This window comes from Jatropha curcas, chromosome 4, assembly GCF_041381405.1.
Source record: "Jatropha curcas cultivar XTBG-Jc1 chromosome 4, XTBG_Jcur_1.0, whole genome shotgun sequence".
Lineage (NCBI taxonomy): Eukaryota > Viridiplantae > Streptophyta > Magnoliopsida > Malpighiales > Euphorbiaceae > Jatropha > Jatropha curcas.
In genome coordinates this window covers 22,911,302-22,932,141 of record NC_143154.1, presented here as the reverse complement: position 1 = coordinate 22,932,141, position 20,840 = coordinate 22,911,302, and the positions used below count along the sequence as shown (strand labels likewise).

Below are 20,840 nucleotides of genomic sequence, written 5' to 3'. Positions count from 1 at the left end.
AACTTAATTGCAGACTTGCAATACCATAATAAAAGACTTTAAACTAATGTTAATATAAATTAATTAAAGATAATATAAGTTAATTAAGTATAAGGATAAGGATAATATAAGTTAATTAATAACATAATTGTCAAAAAAAATTTTAATCAAAAAATGGAAACGCTAAACGTTAAATGGATAACCTAGCTTATTCACTAACAATTATTTTATATATACTATTTTACTGAACGATGTAATTTACAAAAACAGTATTTTGACACAGTTAAAATTTTAAATTTTGCTTTAAACGCTGCTGCCAAATAAAGTCCTACGCAAGGTAGAAGTAGGAACGTTAAAGAGGCCAAGTTATGGTACCATGTTTATAATATTTTATTTTAAAGTTCTAGTTTCACTTAAGGATAAGGTGTTAATAAATCTATATTTTAAAATGAAAAAATCAGGATACAAAGGCCAAATGGAATAATTTTACAAGAAATTACATATTTGAGGTTATTTTTGTTGATTTATCCAAGTAAAACCGAGAGTTTTTACTTTTTACTTTATTTTTTTCCTTTTGACGTAAAAACAACAGTAAATTTTCCATTCTTCAACCATTTAATTGCTTTTTTTTTTTTTTTTTTCTCTCTCTCTCTCTTTGTTAACAAAACTAATTCATTATTTCGGCGCCCATTATTTTATCTCCATAGCTCCAAACATTGCTTCCGCAGGGAAGCTTCTTTTATTTCCATCACCAAAAACCACACTTTGATTTTGGCATTTTATCAAATACCTATGTTGGCTTCCATATCTGCCTCCATATATGTAAAAGCTACCAAGAAAAGCGTCTTCCTCTTAGACAGATGCCTTGCTTTTTCACAAATCAAGCAAATCCAGTCCCATCTCACAGTTTCAGGCACCCTCAAGGACCCCTATGCCGCTGCCAAAATCATCTCTTTTTGTGCAGTCTCCAGGGCCGGAAATCTCTCTCACGCTTACCAACTTTTTCTTCGCCTTCAATTTCGATCTACCTTCATTTGGAACACCATGATCAGAGCTTTTGCTGAAGCAACTGAACCCAGCAGAGCTATTGCTTTGTATAAGCATATGCTTCGAAGCAATTTCTTGCCTAATAACTATACTTTCTCTTTCCTTTTCAAAGCGTGCACTGACTTGAATGATTTTTTCTTGGCTTTAGCTTGCCATGGCCAAGCCATCAAATTGGGCTGGGAGTCCTATGACTTTGTTCAAAATGGGTTGATTCATTTATTTGCAACTTTTGGTTTCATGGATCATGCTTGTCAATTGTTTGATGCGAGTTCTAATAGAGATGTTATTACATGGACTGCTTTGATTAATGGGTTTTTGAAATCTGGGCAAGTTATGGTTGCATGCGGACTGTTTGATAAAATGCCTGAGAAGAATTCTGTTTCTTGGAGTGCGATGATCACTGGGTATGTACGAGTTGGATTGTTTAAAGAGGCTCTTGCGCTTTTTAATGCTATGCAGATATCTGGGTTTCGGCCAAATCATGCTGGCATTGTTGGTGCAATTACTGCTTGTGCTTTTCTTGGTGATTTGTATGAAGGAAGGTGGATACATGCTTACATTACTAAAAATAGAATTGAATTGGATAGAATACTTGGCTCTGCGCTCATTGACATGTATGCAAAGTCTGGACGTATCGACCTTGCTTTTTGCATATTTGATCAATTGCCAAAAAGAGATGTCTACGTTTATACTTGTTTGATATCAGGTTTAGCAAATCATGGTGAGAGTGCAGCTGCTATTGAGTTGTTTGAAAGGATGCAGAATGAAGGAGTTGTACCAAATGATGTTACGTTTGTAAGTGTGTTAAATGCTTGCAGCCGAATGGGCCTGATGGATGAAGGATTGAGAATATTTGAAAACATGAGTAAGATATATGGTATTGAGCCACAAGTTCAGCACTATGGATGTCTGGTTGATATCTTGGGAAAAGCTGGCAAGTTAGAAGAGGCAAAGAAAGTCGTAAGAGAAATGCCAATGGAGCCAGATTCTTATGTTTTAGGTGCATTACTCAATGCATGTAGGGTTCATGGTGATGTTGAGTTAGGTAAAGAAACAGTTGATAACTTGGTTCGGTTGAATCTGGACCATGGTGGGGTACATGTTCTTCTTTCAAACATGTATGCCTCTGCTAACAAATGGGGTGATGTTGCAAGGGTAAGGAAAGGAATGGAAGATAAAAAAGTAAGAAAGGTGCCAGGTTGCAGTCTAATTGAAGCAGATGGAGGATAAGGTGCATTGTGCTTTGGATAGATCTTTCCATGTACTTATGGGAATATCATGTTGTTGTGATTGGAATTAGCGAGCAATTAAAAAGCTGTGTTGATGATAATATGACATTGGAGTATGTTCAGGTTGTTATGTCCGATCGCTATGCATCAAAGAAATGAGGGTTTGCCTTGTTGGCGAAACATCAAGATCATTGCTTGCTTTAACATGGTGCAACTTAAGGTGATAAGCACTTTGGTTTAGAAAACTGAACATCCCTGTAAATCTAATACCTTGCATAGTTTTCTTGAAAAAACTGATGTCGTGGTTTTGTGGTTGACTGCTGCACATTTTTTTTTTAATTAATAACATTTCAATGGTCAAATTATTTTGCTTGAAGTTGTGCACTTTAGTAATTACTGCATATTGGTGGTTGAATAACATTGTATATGTCGGTGGTATCCCAATTAACATCCTTTTGGTATCATAGGAAATGTAGTAAAGAATGTGTGGATACTAAACGTTTAGCGACCCGACACCTGAGTTATAGAAGCAGTGGCATTGGATGTGGACCTGTCCCCATGGATGACCACCTTTTCTTCAGATTCAATAAAGGGAGGCCTAGTTGGTGGCCTGTGCTCCATTGAACCAGTACTTTTGAGCAGAACAACCACTTCTGACATTGTTGGTCTCAAAGCATGTGAAGCTTGAGTGCACATCAAGGCAATCTCTATGATTTTCTTCACTTCTTCTGCTTCATATTCATCTGGGCCTAAGCTTTCATCGACTAATTCCAGGTGTGTTCCATTCTCATATAGTTTCCATGCCTGTTTTAGGTCATAAAGAAATGTAAGACAGAAACAATTTCTAATTAAACAAGTTTAAATTTGAAGTAGAAGTTGAAAAATTGGAGAACATATAAATTTATGTCCAGCCTTGTTAGTACTCACTCGTTTGAGAAGGTAATCAGAGCCAGGGTCGGCTTTCATCTCACTACTCTTTTTGCCACTAATGATTTCTAGGACAACTACCCCATAGCTGTAGGTATCCACCTTTTCTGATAATTATCCATGGATTGCATACTCAGGTGCTGTATATCCCCTGATTCATCAGTATTAATCACTATCAGAAGAGAAAACAAAGCACTAAGTCCATTTTTTATGTAGTCATACATAATGATACTTGAACGAGTTAGAATTGAAGCAGAGTCGCTTATGACGGGGAAAGCTCTCTCCCCTTTTCTAAATGAGCAATGCTAGGTCTAGACAACATCTATGCTATGATGCCATAGATGCTGTCACATATTCCCTTGGGACTTGTATTGATGCTGAGTTCACACATGCGAGTCTAAACACAGTACGTATTGTGTGTGCATAGTAGAGCTGTTGAAGTGTTTTAATGCAACATTAAGTCTTAACTTACAATGTGCCAGCGAATCTGGTGCTTAGATGACTTTTATCTTCAGGCAGAAGTCTTGCCAACCCAAAATCTGCTATTTTTGGCTGGAAATCATCATCCAGAAGAATATTGTTGGGTTTTATGTCACGGTGTATAATGCATACATGAAACTGTTCATGCAGATAAGCAAGACCCTGAGCTGTCCCAAGGATTATATCAAATCTTTGTTTCCAAACCAGAGATCCTTTTCTTTTACCTGTTCTCAAACAAAATAAATAAATTATATGAAGCAATTTTAAATGTCATTCTTTGCCCCAATTAAAAGTTCTAATAGTTAGATGATTTTGATAATTATGACATTTCAACATCTTGAATCTCTAAATCCCACTGTTCCATATAACCAAGAGCAAGTAGGAAGCTATATGATTCTGCTGCTGTAATTGACTGGAGCTAACTTGAGTATCACAGTGATAGAACTTAGTTTGTTTACACGTGATTCAAATTTGGGCTGAGTTCTCGATTTTATACAATATATTGAAATGTAAAATATATAATACATAAGAAGACCTGGAGGCTATAAATGTGCAAAAGGAAAAATGTGTACTTACATAAAAAAAAAAGGAAACTTTTGACATCTACAAAAAGAAAAAAAAAAAAAAAAAAGTGTACTTCCATAAAAAAAAATGTGTACTTTCATAAAAAAAAGGGTCATTTTTGACATCTACAAAATGAAAACGTATATATAAATAAACTAAGAAGACCTGGAGGCTATAACTTTACAAATTTTCTCTTTTTTGGAACCAGACCAACCCTGCTATCTGTTTGATTGGTAGTCCTGAGCTGGTTCCGGTTTTCATTCCTTGGGGCTGAAATCGGGATTGATCTACTCCCCCACTGGTTCGGTCCAAACCAGTTGGTTAGGTCTATGTTAAACTTAACCTGAGCCTGGTGACTTGGATTGTTGTGTAGCTCTATTTGATTCAATCCAAAAACTTTTCCACTATAAAACCATTTGATAATGTGATAAATATACTATGTAGTAGGGATGAAGTTAATTTACCAAATAAGAATCTGTCGAGGCTGGTATTTTCCATGTATTCATAAACAAGAAGTAATTCTGGTCCTTTGCTACAACAACCAAGTAGGCGGACAAGATTCCGGTGATGAACATTACTTATAAGTGTAACTTCACTTGCAAAATCTGCCTGTGCCCTTCTAGATTGGCTTAGAGCTAGTTTCTTTACTGCAACTATTTTCCCATTCTTTAAAGTACCCTGTTTATTGCCCAAAGCAAATCAGCAACAAATGTGAACATTTGCTTTAGGAAATTGAAAGTGCAATAACAAGAAGAAAGCAATATAGTAATATTATTGGATATAGTTGCATTTTCACCTTTTTTTTTTTACCTTGTATACATCACCGAAACCACCTCCTCCTAGTTTGTTTTCTTCTTTGAAATTTCCTGTTGCTGATTTCAAGTCTTTGTAGTTGTAATTTATAGGGCCTCTTAATTCAGTTGCACCTAATATGTTGGCTGCGGGGGAGGAAATTATTTTAGAATTTCATTCAAGGAATATAAACTGAAAAATAGAATAATAGAGCTCAAACATTGAACAGTTGGCTTCATTTAATAGCATGAAATAGATAGGTAATTAGATAATCCATGCTATAGCAAATTTATGTTAACAAATATTTTTCCATAATGAGTAAATACATAGAAAGAGCTGTTCTATTCATTCCTATCTAACCAAATGAGGCATTGATGCTTCTGCATTTTTAGTTATCACATAATATCAAGACTTCTAGTAATTTAAAGAAAGTATCAAATGACCTCATCTGGATTATAGAATAGCATATAATAGGATGAAAGTAGAATAATCATTCCTTCTGGAATGCTATTCTTAGTTTTGGTTCAAATTTTAGATTGTGAATAACTTTTCCATGAGATTAATTATTTTGTAGCCTCAAGTTTTCATTGAAATCCTAAATATATAATAATTATTTCATGAAACAAATATTTTCAAATCTATGAATATACATGAATGAGGAATAGTATTCTCTACAATGGCGCAACTATTCTATTCCTATGCTGTGATTAATTTTCTAATCCAAATGAATCCTGCTTTTCAATAAAGAATGCATTTATTGAAATTCATATTTTTTTTGTTTGCTTTACCTCTAGAAGCTGCCTTCCTCCTTGAAAGCTTAAACCATACAAACAACCCAATTATAAGCAAAATAAGACCTACACCTCCAGCCACTCCTGCAATAAGAGCTGTCTTTTTGCTTGAACTTCCTGTAAGAACCCAACAAAATTGATAAGCAAATAAAAAGTTGAAAAAAAAGAGAAGTCTTTTCAAGTTAAAAGATAGATTAATCAAAACAAATTGAGCTTGATTTTTTGTCATTACAGATAAGTCTCACCTGTTTTCAGGAACGGATCAAGATTGATAGTCTGGTTATCGGCGAAAAAAGGTTTATTTGAATACCTCATGAAACACCCAGAATCAACTGCTCTACCGTCTGTCGCAGGAAGACATCTTTGTATGTTGGTATAAGCCACTTGCATACAAGCTAAGCAGCCACTCATATCAATTGTTTGAACACATTGTGCAATGCCATAAACTGATGCATTACTAACACCTACTATGTCTCTCTTACTGGCAGTGAAGAAACCATTAATCCTTGGTGTTGCGATCTGAAGATCTCTTAACAAGCTATCTGCAGTTGTTCGGAAAGCGGCACCCAGAGCCAGAGATGTATTTTGATTTTCACAGTACTCACCGTTGGGTTCTTGAGTGGTCTCCCCGTAGAAGTAAGTCGTCTCGTACCTGAAAATAAGGGGAGAAAACACTGAGGCTCCGTTTGCCTTGCAGAAAATATTTATTTTTGGAAATGTGGAAAAAGTAAAGGCAGCATAAACTAATGGATAATTGGGCATATGATGCATAAGAAGATCATGTATTTGTTCTAACTAAATAACAAATTGCTTTGTACATTTGAATTGGCATGGACCTACAGGTTTGAGCTTCTGATCATCTGAAGTCTTATATTACTAAACATGTATTTCACTAATTGCTGGTTCTAATGGACAGTTTCCGGGTTGAATTTCAAAATAACATTAACAAGAATACTATATTATTTTGTCAAATACTTGTCTGAGAGCTGATATTCATGTTTCTGGGCTTGCGTAGGGGTTCATGTCTGAACACACCTTACCTGAATATTTGATGCCATTTTTTTCTTTACAAAAAAAAAAAAAAAAAAAAAAAAAAAAAAAAAAAAAAAAAAAAGAAAGAGACATTGGACCTTCCTTTGCATGATATATTTGTTATTACTATATATTACAGAAGATGTTAATTAAGTTGTGGAAATGGCTATTTAAGCTTCGCTTCCAATTTTTTGTTGGATAGTAAATCAACTTGAAAATGCCAAACTCTAATTGTATCTGGACTCGTTCAAGTTTCGATTCCTCCCTAAAGAGTTTTGGGATCAAACTTTTTTTTTTTTTTTTTTTTTTTTTTTAAATATATGACATCTGCTAAAATAAAGCAAATGCTGACGCCGGCCTAATTTTAGGCTCAAATAGCAGGCCCAAGTAAACTGTCCAATGCTTGAACCCATGAAAATAGAGGCAATGAGGCAAATGTCACACAGAGGGCTTCAGTTTTTAGTAAATGCTATAAAATATCAAATATTAAGAAACTAATACATTTGGTAAAAAATAAAATAAAAATATCCAAAGTAACCTTAAACAACATGAAACTAAAAGAATTGGTTAAAAAGGAAACGCTGAAAAAAAAGGAAACGCTAAAAAAAAAAAAAAGAAACTCTAAAAAAAAAAAAAAAGAAAACACAAAGAAATTGGAATTTGTAAGAGCAATCCCTATATAACTTATATGATTCAACAACGAGGATGACACTATATTAATAAATACAATATATATATTATGACACCTTAGGCAAATTCCACGTTAGCTAAACACAAGGTGGAAGTGATGTACAAAAAGTGTGGCAGGCTTTAAGCTACCAAGACGCATTTTGGGCTAGGAGGTGGTTCTCTGGCCCAGGAACAAAACCGTATGGGCCTGAGCCCAAAGCAGACAATATCTTGGTATGCCTGAAATGTTACATATATTATATATTATATTATATAAAAATAAAATCGTAGATGAGAAATAGAATCCAAAAAACGTGGAACACCAATAATGAGAAGAACAAACAATAAAAATAACAGACAGCAGCAACAAAATGAGAAAGAATGATGTTGAAAATAATAGAGGCTCCAATAATGAGAAGAACAAACAATAAAAATAATAGACAGCAGCAACAAAATGAGAAAGAATGATGTCGAAAATAATGGAGGCTGCAAAAAGACAGCAGAAAAAGAAATAGGAAATTAATAAAAAAGGAAACACTAAACAATTAAAACACTGATAATTAAAATAGAAAATTAATTAAAAAAGGAAACACTAAGCAATTAGAACACTAACGCCTAACAAAATAAAAAAAGATATAAAAGTGAAAACAAACCTAAACTCACAATAATTTAAACTGAAAAGTCAAATTGATAATCTCTAAAAATAAGTCAAAATATGACATTTACTAGAATTATCCATGAAAATATAACAAATTTAGGAGATCGCTTGAACATGGGGGCCCATATTTGTATACAATAGAAAGGATAAGTTTGGTAATTGATATTTTGAATTTGTAACTTATTGCGAATGATAAATATCAATGGTGTTATTTAACACTGTTTGGATGGGTGAGGGAAAGATAATTCACAAAAGAGTAAGGAAGGGGAATGGTAAGAGAAGTTACAATAAAATTACGTTGATGTTTGGAAATGGTTGAATTAATGGAAGCGTAAAGAGAGAGATAAATAATTAAATGTAATATAAAATACTTAGTTACCGGTGTCTCTTCCCTTATACTCTAATTTGGGGTGTAACAAAATTTGAGATTGAGGAGTAAAGGAAGGTAAGGGTTGCCTTATATAGCCTTATCCTTCCTTAACTCACCTCTTTCCAAACGGCAATATGTATCTTAATTACTTCTAAAACATTTTGAATTGAATTCTGAGTAGGCAAACTAACATTCGGGCTAAACATAACACCAAACTTAGAAAAATTTATCGCATGCCTCGATGCACCTCATAAACTTAAAGAATATTTTTAACAACACAATTTTCAACCTCATTAGCTTTAAAGGAAAGAATTGAATCATCAGCGAAAAAAAAGACGGGACACACTAAGACACCTTCTACTCGCCCTACACTCGTGAATCCACCCTTTTGTTTTTGCTTCCTGCAGTAACAGTGATAAATCTTTTGCATAAATAAATAGGGAGAGATTAGATCGCCTTGTCTCGAACCCTCTTAGGCAAAAAAGGCCCTACCATATCCCCATTAAAAAGAACCTAGTATCTGACACCAGTAACACATAACATAATCCACTCAATCCATTTCATATAGAACCCCATTCCCTTCATCATCACCCTCAAAAAATTCCAATTAACCTTATAAGCTTTGTTAATATCAATCTTAAGAGCTACTCTACCCTCTCACCCTGAAGTCTGCCTCTTCATATTATGAATTTTCGAATGTAATCAAAATATTATCCTGAATAAGCCTACCCTAAACAAAATATTATCCTGAATAAGCCTACCCTAAACAAAATATGAATTTTCGAATGTAATCAAAATATTATCTGACACCAGTAACACATAACATAATCCACTCAATCCATTTCATATAGAACCCCATTCCCTTCATCATCACCCTCAAAAAATTCCAATTAACCTTATAAGCTTTGTTAATATCAATCTTAAGAGCTACTCTACCCTCTCACCCTGAAGTCTGCCTCTTCATATTATGAATTTTCGAATGTAATCAAAATATTATCCTGAATAAGCCTACCCTAAACAAAAGCTGACTGACTACCCGAAATAAGGTGGGGAAGAACAAATTTAAGTCTATTGGTGAGAACTTTAGAGATTATCTTATATAATACATTACACAAAGCTATGGGTCTATCATCTTTCAAATTCTCAGGATTATTAATTTTTAGAATTAGGAAAACAAGAGTATCATTCAAGGAATTCAAAAAAATACCTTGCCACAGCCACTCATTGATTTCCCTCACCACATCAAGCCCAATAATATGCCATTATTTCTAAAAAACACATAGCATTTAGTTCGTCCGGTTCTAGTGACTTGTTTGGATGCATACTGGACACAGCTTCCTTCAGTTCATCACACGAAAAGTTCAAGCCTAAAGCTTCATTCTCTTCCAAAGTAACCTTATTATGAATAAGGTATGTTACCCGACTTGGATCAGCTTCCGCTTTTGAAAAAAGATTAGAAAAGTAGTCAAGGATTACTTTGTGAATTGCTCCCTCATTCTCGACCCACTACCCATCTTGTAACCTCAGACCACGGATCCTATTAGTCACACTACAACCCTTAATGCATGCATGAAAGTACTTTGTATTTTTATCACCATGAAGGAGTTACTGTGTTTTAGCTATTGTTTCAACTGAATTTCTTCCAATTCTAGAATGTTATTCCGTTCCACTTTAAGGCAATCAATTTTTGTTTTCGAAACCTGCTCATAGCGTTCATCCAAAAGCTGCTTAATCAGATTCTTTCGTGAGTGCAAAGCTCTATTCCTGTCTCGACTCCATCTCTAAATCTCTTCTACACAGTTCCATTTTTTATCCATACCAGACCCATGAAATTCGATTGCCGTCCTCTTTGAATGGCCTACTCAAAAGCTACTTCAAGAACCCAAGAATTATCAAACCTGAAAATTCTAGTCCCCCAAAATTGTTTTTCTACAACCGAATCATATAGCATCGGATGATGATCTGATACTGGCATTGGCAGGCAGGAAGTGTGGCCATCATAAAATAGATTGCACCATTCTGAGTTAGCAAAAGCCTGGTCCAGTTTTTCTTTGATACTAACGCAACCTTCTCATTGCTGCTCCCACGTAAATTCATAACCCAACCAAGGTGTTTCAACCAACCAACAGTCAATGATTGCCTCTCTAAAGCCCTGCAATAAATACAGCGGTTGTTCCAACCCCTTTGCTTTTCTTTAGCTCTAAAAATATCATTAAAATCGCCCAAACAAAATCTAAGGGTTGTCATCTCAAGCAGCTAGAGCCCGAAGAAGGTTTCACGACACTCTCCTACGATTTTGCTCTGGACATCCATAATACCCAGTAACACAAACTACCCAATCCTCCACCAACACATGGCAATTAATAAAACATTTTGAGTAACCCATTACCTGTAGCTTCATATCATTGTTCCAAAACACACAAAGTCCCCCACCCCTGCCAATCCTACAAACCTCACTGATCTTGCTTTCTTGAACCCAAGTCTCCAACAAAAACACTACATCCAGCTTATAGTTCAAGATAATCTCCTTGAGCATTCAAACTGTTTGAGGGTTGCCAATCCCTAAACAGTTTCATCTTAGAAGTCTCATTTCTTCCGACTGTTCTGCTTCACAGGAGTAGCCGATATAGAATTTATAATAACTTCAGTTTAATCCTTGTTATGAGAAAAATTTGAAGATTGTAAAAGCACACTTCCTAGGTCTTTTTTTCCTATCCTCTTTATTAACGAAGGGTTCATTCTCATAAGTAATGAGTATTTCTCTTCCTAGTCCTAGATTCATAATGTCTAAATCCATCATCCCTTCTCTCCCCATATCATTAAACCCTACTAAATCTCCCTTCATATAAAAGCTTTCCCTAAATTCCCTATGCTTGTTATTGGGTGCAAAGAAAAGACTACTCCTTTACAAACCCTCCTCCCTCGCCTCTTGTCTCTCCTTCCCTTCCTCCCTTAACCATCCACTCACCGATTGACTCTCCCCCCTTGTTGGAACTCTAATTCTGTCATCCCATTCAAATTGCAGCTCTTCTTTCTTTTTCAATAACCTTATTTCATAAAAGTTATCATTGTCCTAATTTACCGTACAAAAAACAAAAGATGTATAGTTTCTCATAACAAAACTGTACAAAGAAAGCATCCCTCGATCGAATTATAAGTTTCTTACGTCGACGTAGTGGCAGCCTTGTGTCCAAAGAAACTCGAATCCGTATGAAGTTGGGATTAGAATTCACAAGTATTAATGCAATCATGCTCCTTAAACTTACCAATAAATTCCCTAACAGTTTCGCCATTGATTATGACATAAGTCCCTTAGGCAGGTCATGGACTGCACCAAGAAGCCAACAAAAAGCAACGGGATGTGCATTGGATCTTCTCCTTCTTGCATGTGATGCCAAATCAATAAGTTTCTATTAAAGCTCCAAGGAGAGCCATTCATGACCCGCTTAATATCGACTTCATTGTGAAAATGATAAAGATACCTATTTGCACCTAGATCAATAATGGTAACACCCCCTAAGGGATGCTAGAGACCAAGAAAAAGGTTTTGCATTGCTGCAAACGAAACAAGGCTCATAATAAGGAACATGCCCACTAAACAGAAAGCATACTCTGGTTCCTGCTCTACTACATCCGTTCTAACCTGAAAACCTTCATCTTTCTCATCTCTAATAGACAAAGACAAGATTCCATCCTCCATCGTACCAAAAATCAACACAAAACAATGGTGAAAGTTTGAGAATATCAATCAAAACGTGCCTTAGGGCAAATAAAGACCAGAGCAGTTAGGGTTTATTTTTAAACCACGGAAAGTAATGTTATTAGAAATGATATTAGTTAATCACAACAATGCTCTTCCCTTTCTTCTAACTCTCCCCATTTCTCTCTTCTTTTTCAACCTCCTAGTTTTGCATTCTCTCTATCTCCTCATCTATTTCTTTCCCCTTTTTGTCTATGTCTCTATTTGTGCCTTTTCTTACTAGACTAATAGGCTCACGGTGCGTTAAGCCACACTACCCGTCGTACGCCCAAAAAGACATTTTGATAGACGCAGACCTAACAAGTACCAACCTATTTTAGGCTGAACAATAAAATAAAAAGTAAATGAAAAAGGTAGCGCATTGTAAGTGGAGTGGTGAACAAGGTAGAGGAGATATGGATTAACATGTAATTCAATTGATTTAGTTTGAATATCTAAAAAATTGAAATAATTGAATATTTTTTTTGAAAGGGTTGAATGAAATTTAATGTTATCTAAAACTGAACCTAAATTCTAGAAAATCAAGAGTAATTAATCCAATAACACAAATATATATACATATAAGGACAAGAAGAAAGATATCGTGGTGGATAACTATTATGTCTTAGTGGAATGAGCTAGTCAATTTAGTGATCATGCTGCAATTAGATTTTCTTTTGGCAGATTTTCTAAAATGATGAAGAACCTTATGTTATGTTTATAGGAAAATACTTTTCAACACTTGGTACACTATTTATAGGCTTAATATATTGTTTCACCTTGAACTTTAAGTTTAGTTTCAATTTCACTCCAATTTGACATATATGTTAATTTCACCTTGAACTTTAACTTTTTGTTACAATTTCACTCTAATATAACATTTATCCCAATTTTACCCTAAACTTTGATCTTTTGTTGCAATAGCACCCTAAATTATAATTATGACTTAAATTGTAAATAAAAAATGGATTCACTTTTGACCCTGGGTTTGGGTTAACTTAATACATTTGTGTGAGTGAAGAAATTTGGGTTAATAGTAAAAATAATCTCTATTATTATTTTAAATATTTTTAAATTATTTTTTAAATGATATTAAGTAATATTTAAAAATTAATTATTTGATACATGAACAACTTTTTTTAAAAAAATTAGAATATAATTATATCTTATATCTATTTTGATAAAAAAATATTACAATTTTGTAATAGTTTATGAGTCAAATAAATTGATAATAGCTTTGTTTTTAAATTTTATAATTATTTCAAAATTTATATTAAAATCAAACTATAATAATAATTATATTCTAATTTTTTAAAAAGATTTCATGTATTAAATAATTAAGTTTTAAATATTATTTATTATCAATTAAAGAAAAAATTTAAAATATTAAAAATAATAATAGAGATTGTCTTTACTATTAATCTAAACTCTCTCATTCACACAAATATATTAAGTTAATCCAAGCTCCTTGTCAAAAGTGAACCAATTTTTTATTTACAATTTAAGTTCTAATAATAATTTAGAGTGCTATTGCAACAAAAAGTTAAAGTTTAGGCTGAGATTTGAGTGAAATACAACAAAAGCTAAAGTTCACGGTGAAATTGACATAAAGCTTAAATTGGAGTGAAATTGCAACAAAACCTAAATTTAGGGCGAAATAATATATTAAACCATACTTATATATCAAATCAATAATTGATTACCATATTAATCATATTTATGTAATCCATCATCATATTGAATACGGACCATCTCTTTCTTATCTCAATTAGTAAATAAATGACAAGATTAAGATTGATATATGCTAATTATAGAATAATATATCTATTTGACCTATTTAAAGTCATTATTTCTTTTTCATATATCAGAATTTTAAAATAATTGTAGAATTTTAAAATCTCCTTATTGCTACTCTCTAAAAAAGAAAAGAAAAGAAAAGAAAAGAATAAAAAAAATCCTCTAATTGCTTACTAGTATCCTCATTAATTCAATTGCAAATTGAACTCTGGTAGTTGAGAAGTTTGTTGGAAGTATTTGTTAGGGTTCAATTAATTAATATTTTAGCATACTATTTGAATCAGTTCAGCTCTTACTTAAAAAAAAACCAATAATGCTATTTGTTTTTGGACATATTCCCATATATTAAAATCTCCTTTCTTCAATACTTAAAAAAATATCTTAAAGAAAATAAATTAGTATTATTAACTTAATTATGATAAAGATGAAAATATTTAGAAATAATTGTGAGAATTTAAATACGATGCTATATATGTAAAAACACCCATATTTTGAGTAGTAAATCTTAACATATATATTCATGTTGTGAAGTTAGTGATATAAAACAATTTACAGCAACTCAAGAACAATTTGAGAATTTTATTAGTTTATGTTGAATCATGTTGGTTCATTGACTGAACAAAATTATGGAACACAAGCATTAATTAGGCTTAAGTATAAAATTTATACTTATTTTTATCTGTCCTGTTTATATTGTTTAATCCAAAATTATTTGTCAGATAATGAGCATTAATTTTTTTTTTCAATTTTACCCTTACCTACCAAACACAATACTATTTCCTAGATTTTTTATTTTTTTAACTGATCTTATCATAAAAACCCTAAATACAGATAAAAGTGGAGGAAGGGAGTCTTAAACAGTTAATTTTGTTTGGATCATTTGTGTGTTGAGTTCATTTTAAAGATTATGAAGTTACAAGCCAAACTTCTACATAGAACCAAATTCTACATTTACTTATCATAAAACAAAGATGTTAAATATTGAAAAAAAAAAAAAAAAAAAAAAAAGGTACCTGAGAAAGCAGCCATCGTAGACAACACGGCCGCCGATAGTGGCGGAACAGTTGCGAACTTCGATAGAAGCCGCAGAGAAACAAGCAATACATTCGGCGGTGGACATGTAATCTCTACACTGCACCATTGCATACACAACGGGGCCTTCAAGTTGGTTCGCGACGGCGAAATGGTTTCCAGCGTTGAGCTGCGACCTAAGATTCCTGAAGGTGTCGTTGAGATTGGAATTGAACTCCGATAAACTGGTGGAGACGTTCTCCTTGCTGCAACCTTCGTATACAAGTTTAATTCCTGAGTCTGAAACTACGAATTTGAATTCCATAAACGAGCTCCATGTTATTGCTAATAATAATGTAAAGATAATATTATTATTGCAGGTTTTTGACTTCATTTTTATCTTTCTTCTTATTTTGTTCTTCCTAAGGGATTTTCTTTCTTTTACAAGGAAAGAATGAGATCGTGAACCCACACATTTTTTAGTTGGATATATAAACAGCTTTTTTCTTTTTGTTCTTGTAATAATAGTTTGATTTTTCTTCTTTGACAATTTCAAATGGGAGAGTTCTAATAATTTTTTTAAGCTTAAAATGTAAGATTTAGGTTTTCTTTAATTGTGTTTTATGCAATTGTAACTAATTTTACTTACAAGTTAAACTGAATCTTAATTAATTATTGATTTTATGAAGGGAAAATTATAATCGTACCTATATATTTTTGCAGAACAAAAAATTATTTTTATATTTTTAAAAATAGATTGCTATACCCTTATATTTTCAATCTGTTACACTCTATACCCCTTCGTTCATTTTTTCCAATCTCAAACGTTAAATTATTATGAAATAACATCAATCACTCTAATTAAAAGTTACAATCTGCAGCTCCACTCCTCTTCAGTGATTCAATACTGTAGATAAGTTCTAAATAATTTCTTTCTCCTTTTAATCATATTATGTCGGCTAATTATATTTTATCAAGTCATTGATGTGAAGCTATAGTTAGGGTTTTAAATTTGTCCCTTTTTTGAGATAAAAAGGAACAATGTCTAAAAGAAAGAAAAGCTCTTTCTCTTCTCTCTTTGGTTGTTATTTCCTAAATTTCATTTATTATGCATCTGAATCTATAACTCTATTGTAGAATCAGATTCAGAAATTTATGATTTTGTGATAAGACTTTATTTCTACGAGTATTTTTCAATTGGTTTTTTTTTTTTTTTAGAATTGTTGCGAGGAACTGCCAACAATTCATTATAATGGTTCTTTATTTGCTTTTTCACAATTGTACTCTTCTAAGTTTACCTTAATTACTTCTTTCTGATAATCTTTCATTCCACCTATACTGCATATTAAATCATTTGTAATGATAATGTATTACTTTTATTAATTATTTAACCACCAATATTATAACCCAACATTTATTATTACTTATCCTGAACTTCATCTTTTACCTGATACCCATCAACCCGAAAACATTTAGCAAAATTTCCTAAGACCTAACCTTAATACAACCTAACGAACGTATTTATGACATATCAAAGTCTATCTTATCTTTTGGGTATCCTATTAAGTCAATTTCAACAAGTCATTTCTAACTTGTATTGACTATTATTATTAACTTTTTATTTTCTGAACCACATTCTAGATTAAAGTTTTCGAATCACCCTTCTACAGTTCCACCATTTAAAGTGAGGTCTTAATTAACTAAGTCTTTAGTCTATCAATCCTCTCTTATTCAAGTTTAAATAGATATTATTGCTGGCTTTATTGCCACATGCTCCAACACCATTTATATTCCAAACTTTGATTTATAAATCATTCCTTAGACCCTTAACTATTCACGTGCCTTCCTAAGGTATTTTTGTTTTTCTTTTTAATTTAAGTATTCAAGAGTCCTATACTCTCCATATGATTGTAACTTATCTTCTATACCAAAGTTGTCCTTTCAAACCATCCCAGTATTCATGCTCTTACCTTAACATCTAGCTCCATCTATTTGTATGCTTGTTATTATTATTATTATTATCTTATCTTAACCTTCTTCCCCAAATCTTCTTTTAATTTCTAACTACACTTATACTCATTTCATTTTATTTTCTTATTCAATTGGCCCTGTGATATATATATAGACAATTTTCTAAAAATAATTATCTTCATATAATAATATAATATAGTTCTTGTATAAATAGGAAAATTTTCAAATTATTTATCATAATATAGTTCAAATTCAAAATCAAGTTGGGGTTTCAAATTTGAACACCAAGTAAATGCAATAATAAAAAGTCTATATTTAAATAAAATTTAAGGAATTTCAGTAGCAAACCTTAACACTTGAACACAAGATTCTATTTACAATAAAGTCAAGTCATTCATCCTTCTTAATCTAAAGTCCTAGACACGCAACATAAAGATTCAAGGTTCCTATCCATATCTTAACATAATTCTACTCACAAACAGGAATAGATTTCCACATGTAAAAGATATATGTAAACCATGAAATAATACTAAATATAATTTATAAATTATAAATCATAATCTACAAAACAAAATATACGATATAAAAAAAATAGTAAGAAAATAAATATTTCAACACGTACTAAATACAATATACAAATTATAAATTTATAAACAATCAGTGCAACGCTTGATAGTAAATTTTTTCATACAACCATTTCATATTTTATGTAAATTTAAATTTACTTTTATTTGGTCATTTTATGTATTAATAAAAATAACTAATTTTTTTTTTTCTTTTGCAAATGAGGAATTTCATTTAAATTGCACAATTATATTGGTTTGTCCCTCTGTCCATTTAATGGAAATGTCTATACCACGATTTAAAATAACCCTACAATCATCGACAATCAATCCGAAAGAAGATAAATCACAAACAGTGGAATTAAGGGCATAAACAAGTAGCTGGGGATCGGTATAGATGCAACCAGCTCCTGAAACACTTTGCTCAACCCAATGAGGAGCTGCACACAGGGCAAGAACTTCGACCACTTCATTTATATTTTTACCAAAACATTCATTATTCATCAGCTTTTACCGACAATCATTAGCTATTGACGCTATTAAATGGCTGAATTATGTAGATTTTAGTAAAATGTACAAAAATGACTAAGTTTAAAGATCAAAACGAAACAAAAGGATCAATCACATATAGGGATGGCAATTTTATCTGAGCGAGTAGATACTCGGTCCGATCTGATCCGATTTTAACGGATTCGAGTAGTGAATAAATGGATTTGGGACGGTTTAGAATGAATTTGTATAGAATTTTTACCAACAGCATCCGGTTTGAGTGGAATTCGAGTTCAAGGATTTGGATACCCACTATCCGTTTAATAAATATTTAAAGTAATTATTTTTTTAGAGGAATATATATATACTCCTTTTTTATTATATTTAATGCTATAATTATATTTAACATTTATATTATATTATTTATAGTCAAAATAATAAATTTACAATTATCACTTACTTTTTATTTTTGAAAAATGAAAAATATATATATTTTTAATGCTAAACAGGTATTTAAACAGATTCGGGTATTTAAACGGATAATTATAATTAGGTTTAGAACAGATTCGAATATTAAAACTAAAATTTTAAACGAATTTAGGACAGATTCAAATATTTAATCTATAATCGAATTCGAATTTCGAACGGTACATTTTAAGTGGGTACACAACCCATTGCCATCCAAGATCACATGAAACTATCTAAGAGAAATTTATAAGTAAATAAAACATCTTCTATGTAGTCTAATCCCATACTTCATATATATTAATGTTAAAGATTAAGTACCAACTTTTTTTTTTTTTTTTTTTTTTTGAATGAGTACCAAAATTTTATTTAATTATTTAATAAATATATTTAAAGTTTGAACATAGATTTTAATCTATTCCATTTTCAAATCCGAGACGTGATTAGGTTTATTATAATATTGCAATATAGGACAAAGTAGGTTTATTATAATATTGTTGTTTAGGATGAAGTCAGGAAGAAATAAAAGATACCAAACTTTCCTAATTGGAAGAAATAGCCGCCTTGCAAGCTTCCTAAGCATAAATACTGTGACTATCTTGTCACAAACAAATTATTGGAAAAGATATTTGCCACAGTAATAGACGGCTGGAAGAATATTACAATCTTCTCAAAATTTTAATACTGTGGGGGAAATAATTTTCTCAAAAAATAATATTTATTAAATTTGCAATATTTAAATTCAAGAGTCCAAATCTTCCTATTACCTTTATTTTATAAAAGACGTGATTAGAATAAATTACGCATGTGTATTTATAAATTATGTTTATACGAAATAATAGCATATTAACTTTTAGAAAAATATTTATTTTTATATAAAATTTTTTATACAATCAGCAAATAATTAATTGATTTAAAAAATATTATTATTATTTTATTACATTTATTATTATTATTATTACTAGTGTTAGAATTCGCGCAATGCGCGGAGCAATATTAAAGAATGAAATAATTTTTTATAACTTCGATACAAATATAACACGAAAATTAGACGATTGACACGAACACGACACGTTTAACCGTTTAACATCATAAACAGGTTAAGTGGGTCGTGTTGACCCATACAACTCGTGTAATCCGCTTAATATCATAAATAGGTTAAGTGGATGTTTTGATCTATGCACGACCCACTTAACCTAGTTATAGTATTTTTAACTTTTAACCTATTTAACTCTAATCATATTTAAAAATAAATTTTCACAAGTAAAATGCATAAATTTCTTCAAGATTCATAATTAAAATAAAAAAGTAATGCAATAATAAAATTTAAATAGGTTTTAGTCGGAGTATTTATATCTAACACTAAAATTACCTTTTTATTCTTAAATAAACGGGTTACTCGCCTAATCCGCGATACAACGTGTTTATATTCATGTTATAAATGGATAACTCGTTTATGACACGAACTCGTTTAACTTCAACTCTAATTCATTTATTTCGCGTGTTAGGCGAATCGTGTTCGCATGTCGTGACCCGTTTTGACACTCCTAGTATGACATGCATAAAAAAATGTACACACACTATTAATGTATTTTTCAATAATGATAATAATTTTGAGAATTTAACTAATTATATTGAAATAAGAAATTAAGTATTTTTTATTTTATGATTATAATTTATTATAAATGATTGTTTATTTATTTGAAATATTAATGTATTATACTTATTTAGTGTAGTGTGTCCCAAACGTGTGGATCACCTACTTTTTAAAAAATTGTCGAATCGCGTACGTGCCCCTATTGCATGATGAAGTGTTTTTTAAATATATTTTTGTATATTTTTTATTAATGAATAAACAGAAAAAATAAGAAGGGACAATTTTTTTTTCGGAAAATTTGTGTCACTTATCTTTTTTGGATATAAAAGAAAAATAAATTTAATTTTTCTCCACAAATTTATTTTTATAGTTTTTTATTTTCCTTCTAATTTGAAGACAAAATTATCGGAATTTTTTGCCTTTATAGTCCTTTCTTATTTCTTAAAAAAAAAAATAGTTTTTGCTTATTAATATTACTTTAGTTTTTTTTTCCTTCTACGTGATATTATCTGAAAATATAATTGCTTTTTTTCCTTTTAATCCACACAATACACAGGGTAATATTAAAAGATGAAATAGTATTTTATAACATCATTGAAAAATAGTAAAATTATATAATAAAATAATAAACTGTATCTTATTGAGATATGCTGAAAATTGCAATGGTAAG

General features: G+C 31.5%; 1 protein-coding gene and 1 pseudogene across 8 annotated transcripts; one reads left to right on the top strand and one right to left on the bottom strand.

The window, feature by feature from the left end:
* The first annotated feature begins 640 nt into the window (after window positions 1–640).
* Window positions 641–6,781, top strand: LOC105647245 (pentatricopeptide repeat-containing protein At5g66520). Of its 7 annotated transcripts, none has more exons than XM_089720472.1 (4): window positions 641–2,475; window positions 2,723–3,029; window positions 6,065–6,174; window positions 6,298–6,781. In XM_089720472.1, exon 1 carries the CDS (start codon window positions 772–774, stop codon window positions 2,254–2,256), a length of 1,485 nt encoding a protein of 494 aa, XP_089576598.1. In that variant the 5' UTR covers window positions 641–771; the 3' UTR covers window positions 2,257–2,475; window positions 2,723–3,029; window positions 6,065–6,174; window positions 6,298–6,781. The 7 variants fall into 7 exon arrangements, with proteins under 7 accessions (XP_089576598.1, XP_089576599.1, XP_089576600.1 ...); XM_089720473.1 differs by having other exon boundaries at window positions 6,065–6,182; XM_089720474.1 differs by having other exon boundaries at window positions 6,044–6,174.
* LOC149497009 (cold-responsive protein kinase 1-like) lies at window positions 2,757–15,410 on the bottom strand (annotated as a pseudogene). Its single transcript, XR_016320322.1, has 8 exons — window positions 15,088–15,410; window positions 6,055–6,461; window positions 5,807–5,926; window positions 5,037–5,164; window positions 4,691–4,904; window positions 3,655–3,886; window positions 3,183–3,333; window positions 2,757–3,059 (listed from the first exon to the last, which is right to left on the bottom strand). The product of XR_016320322.1 is annotated as a cold-responsive protein kinase 1-like (transcript).
* Between the last annotated feature and the right edge of the window lie 5,430 nt (window positions 15,411–20,840).

Coding starts and splice junctions, on each gene's coding strand:
- LOC105647245 (XM_037638041.2), top strand. CDS start 772: ATGTTGGCTTCCATATCTGCCTCCATATATGTAAAAGCTACCAAGAAA.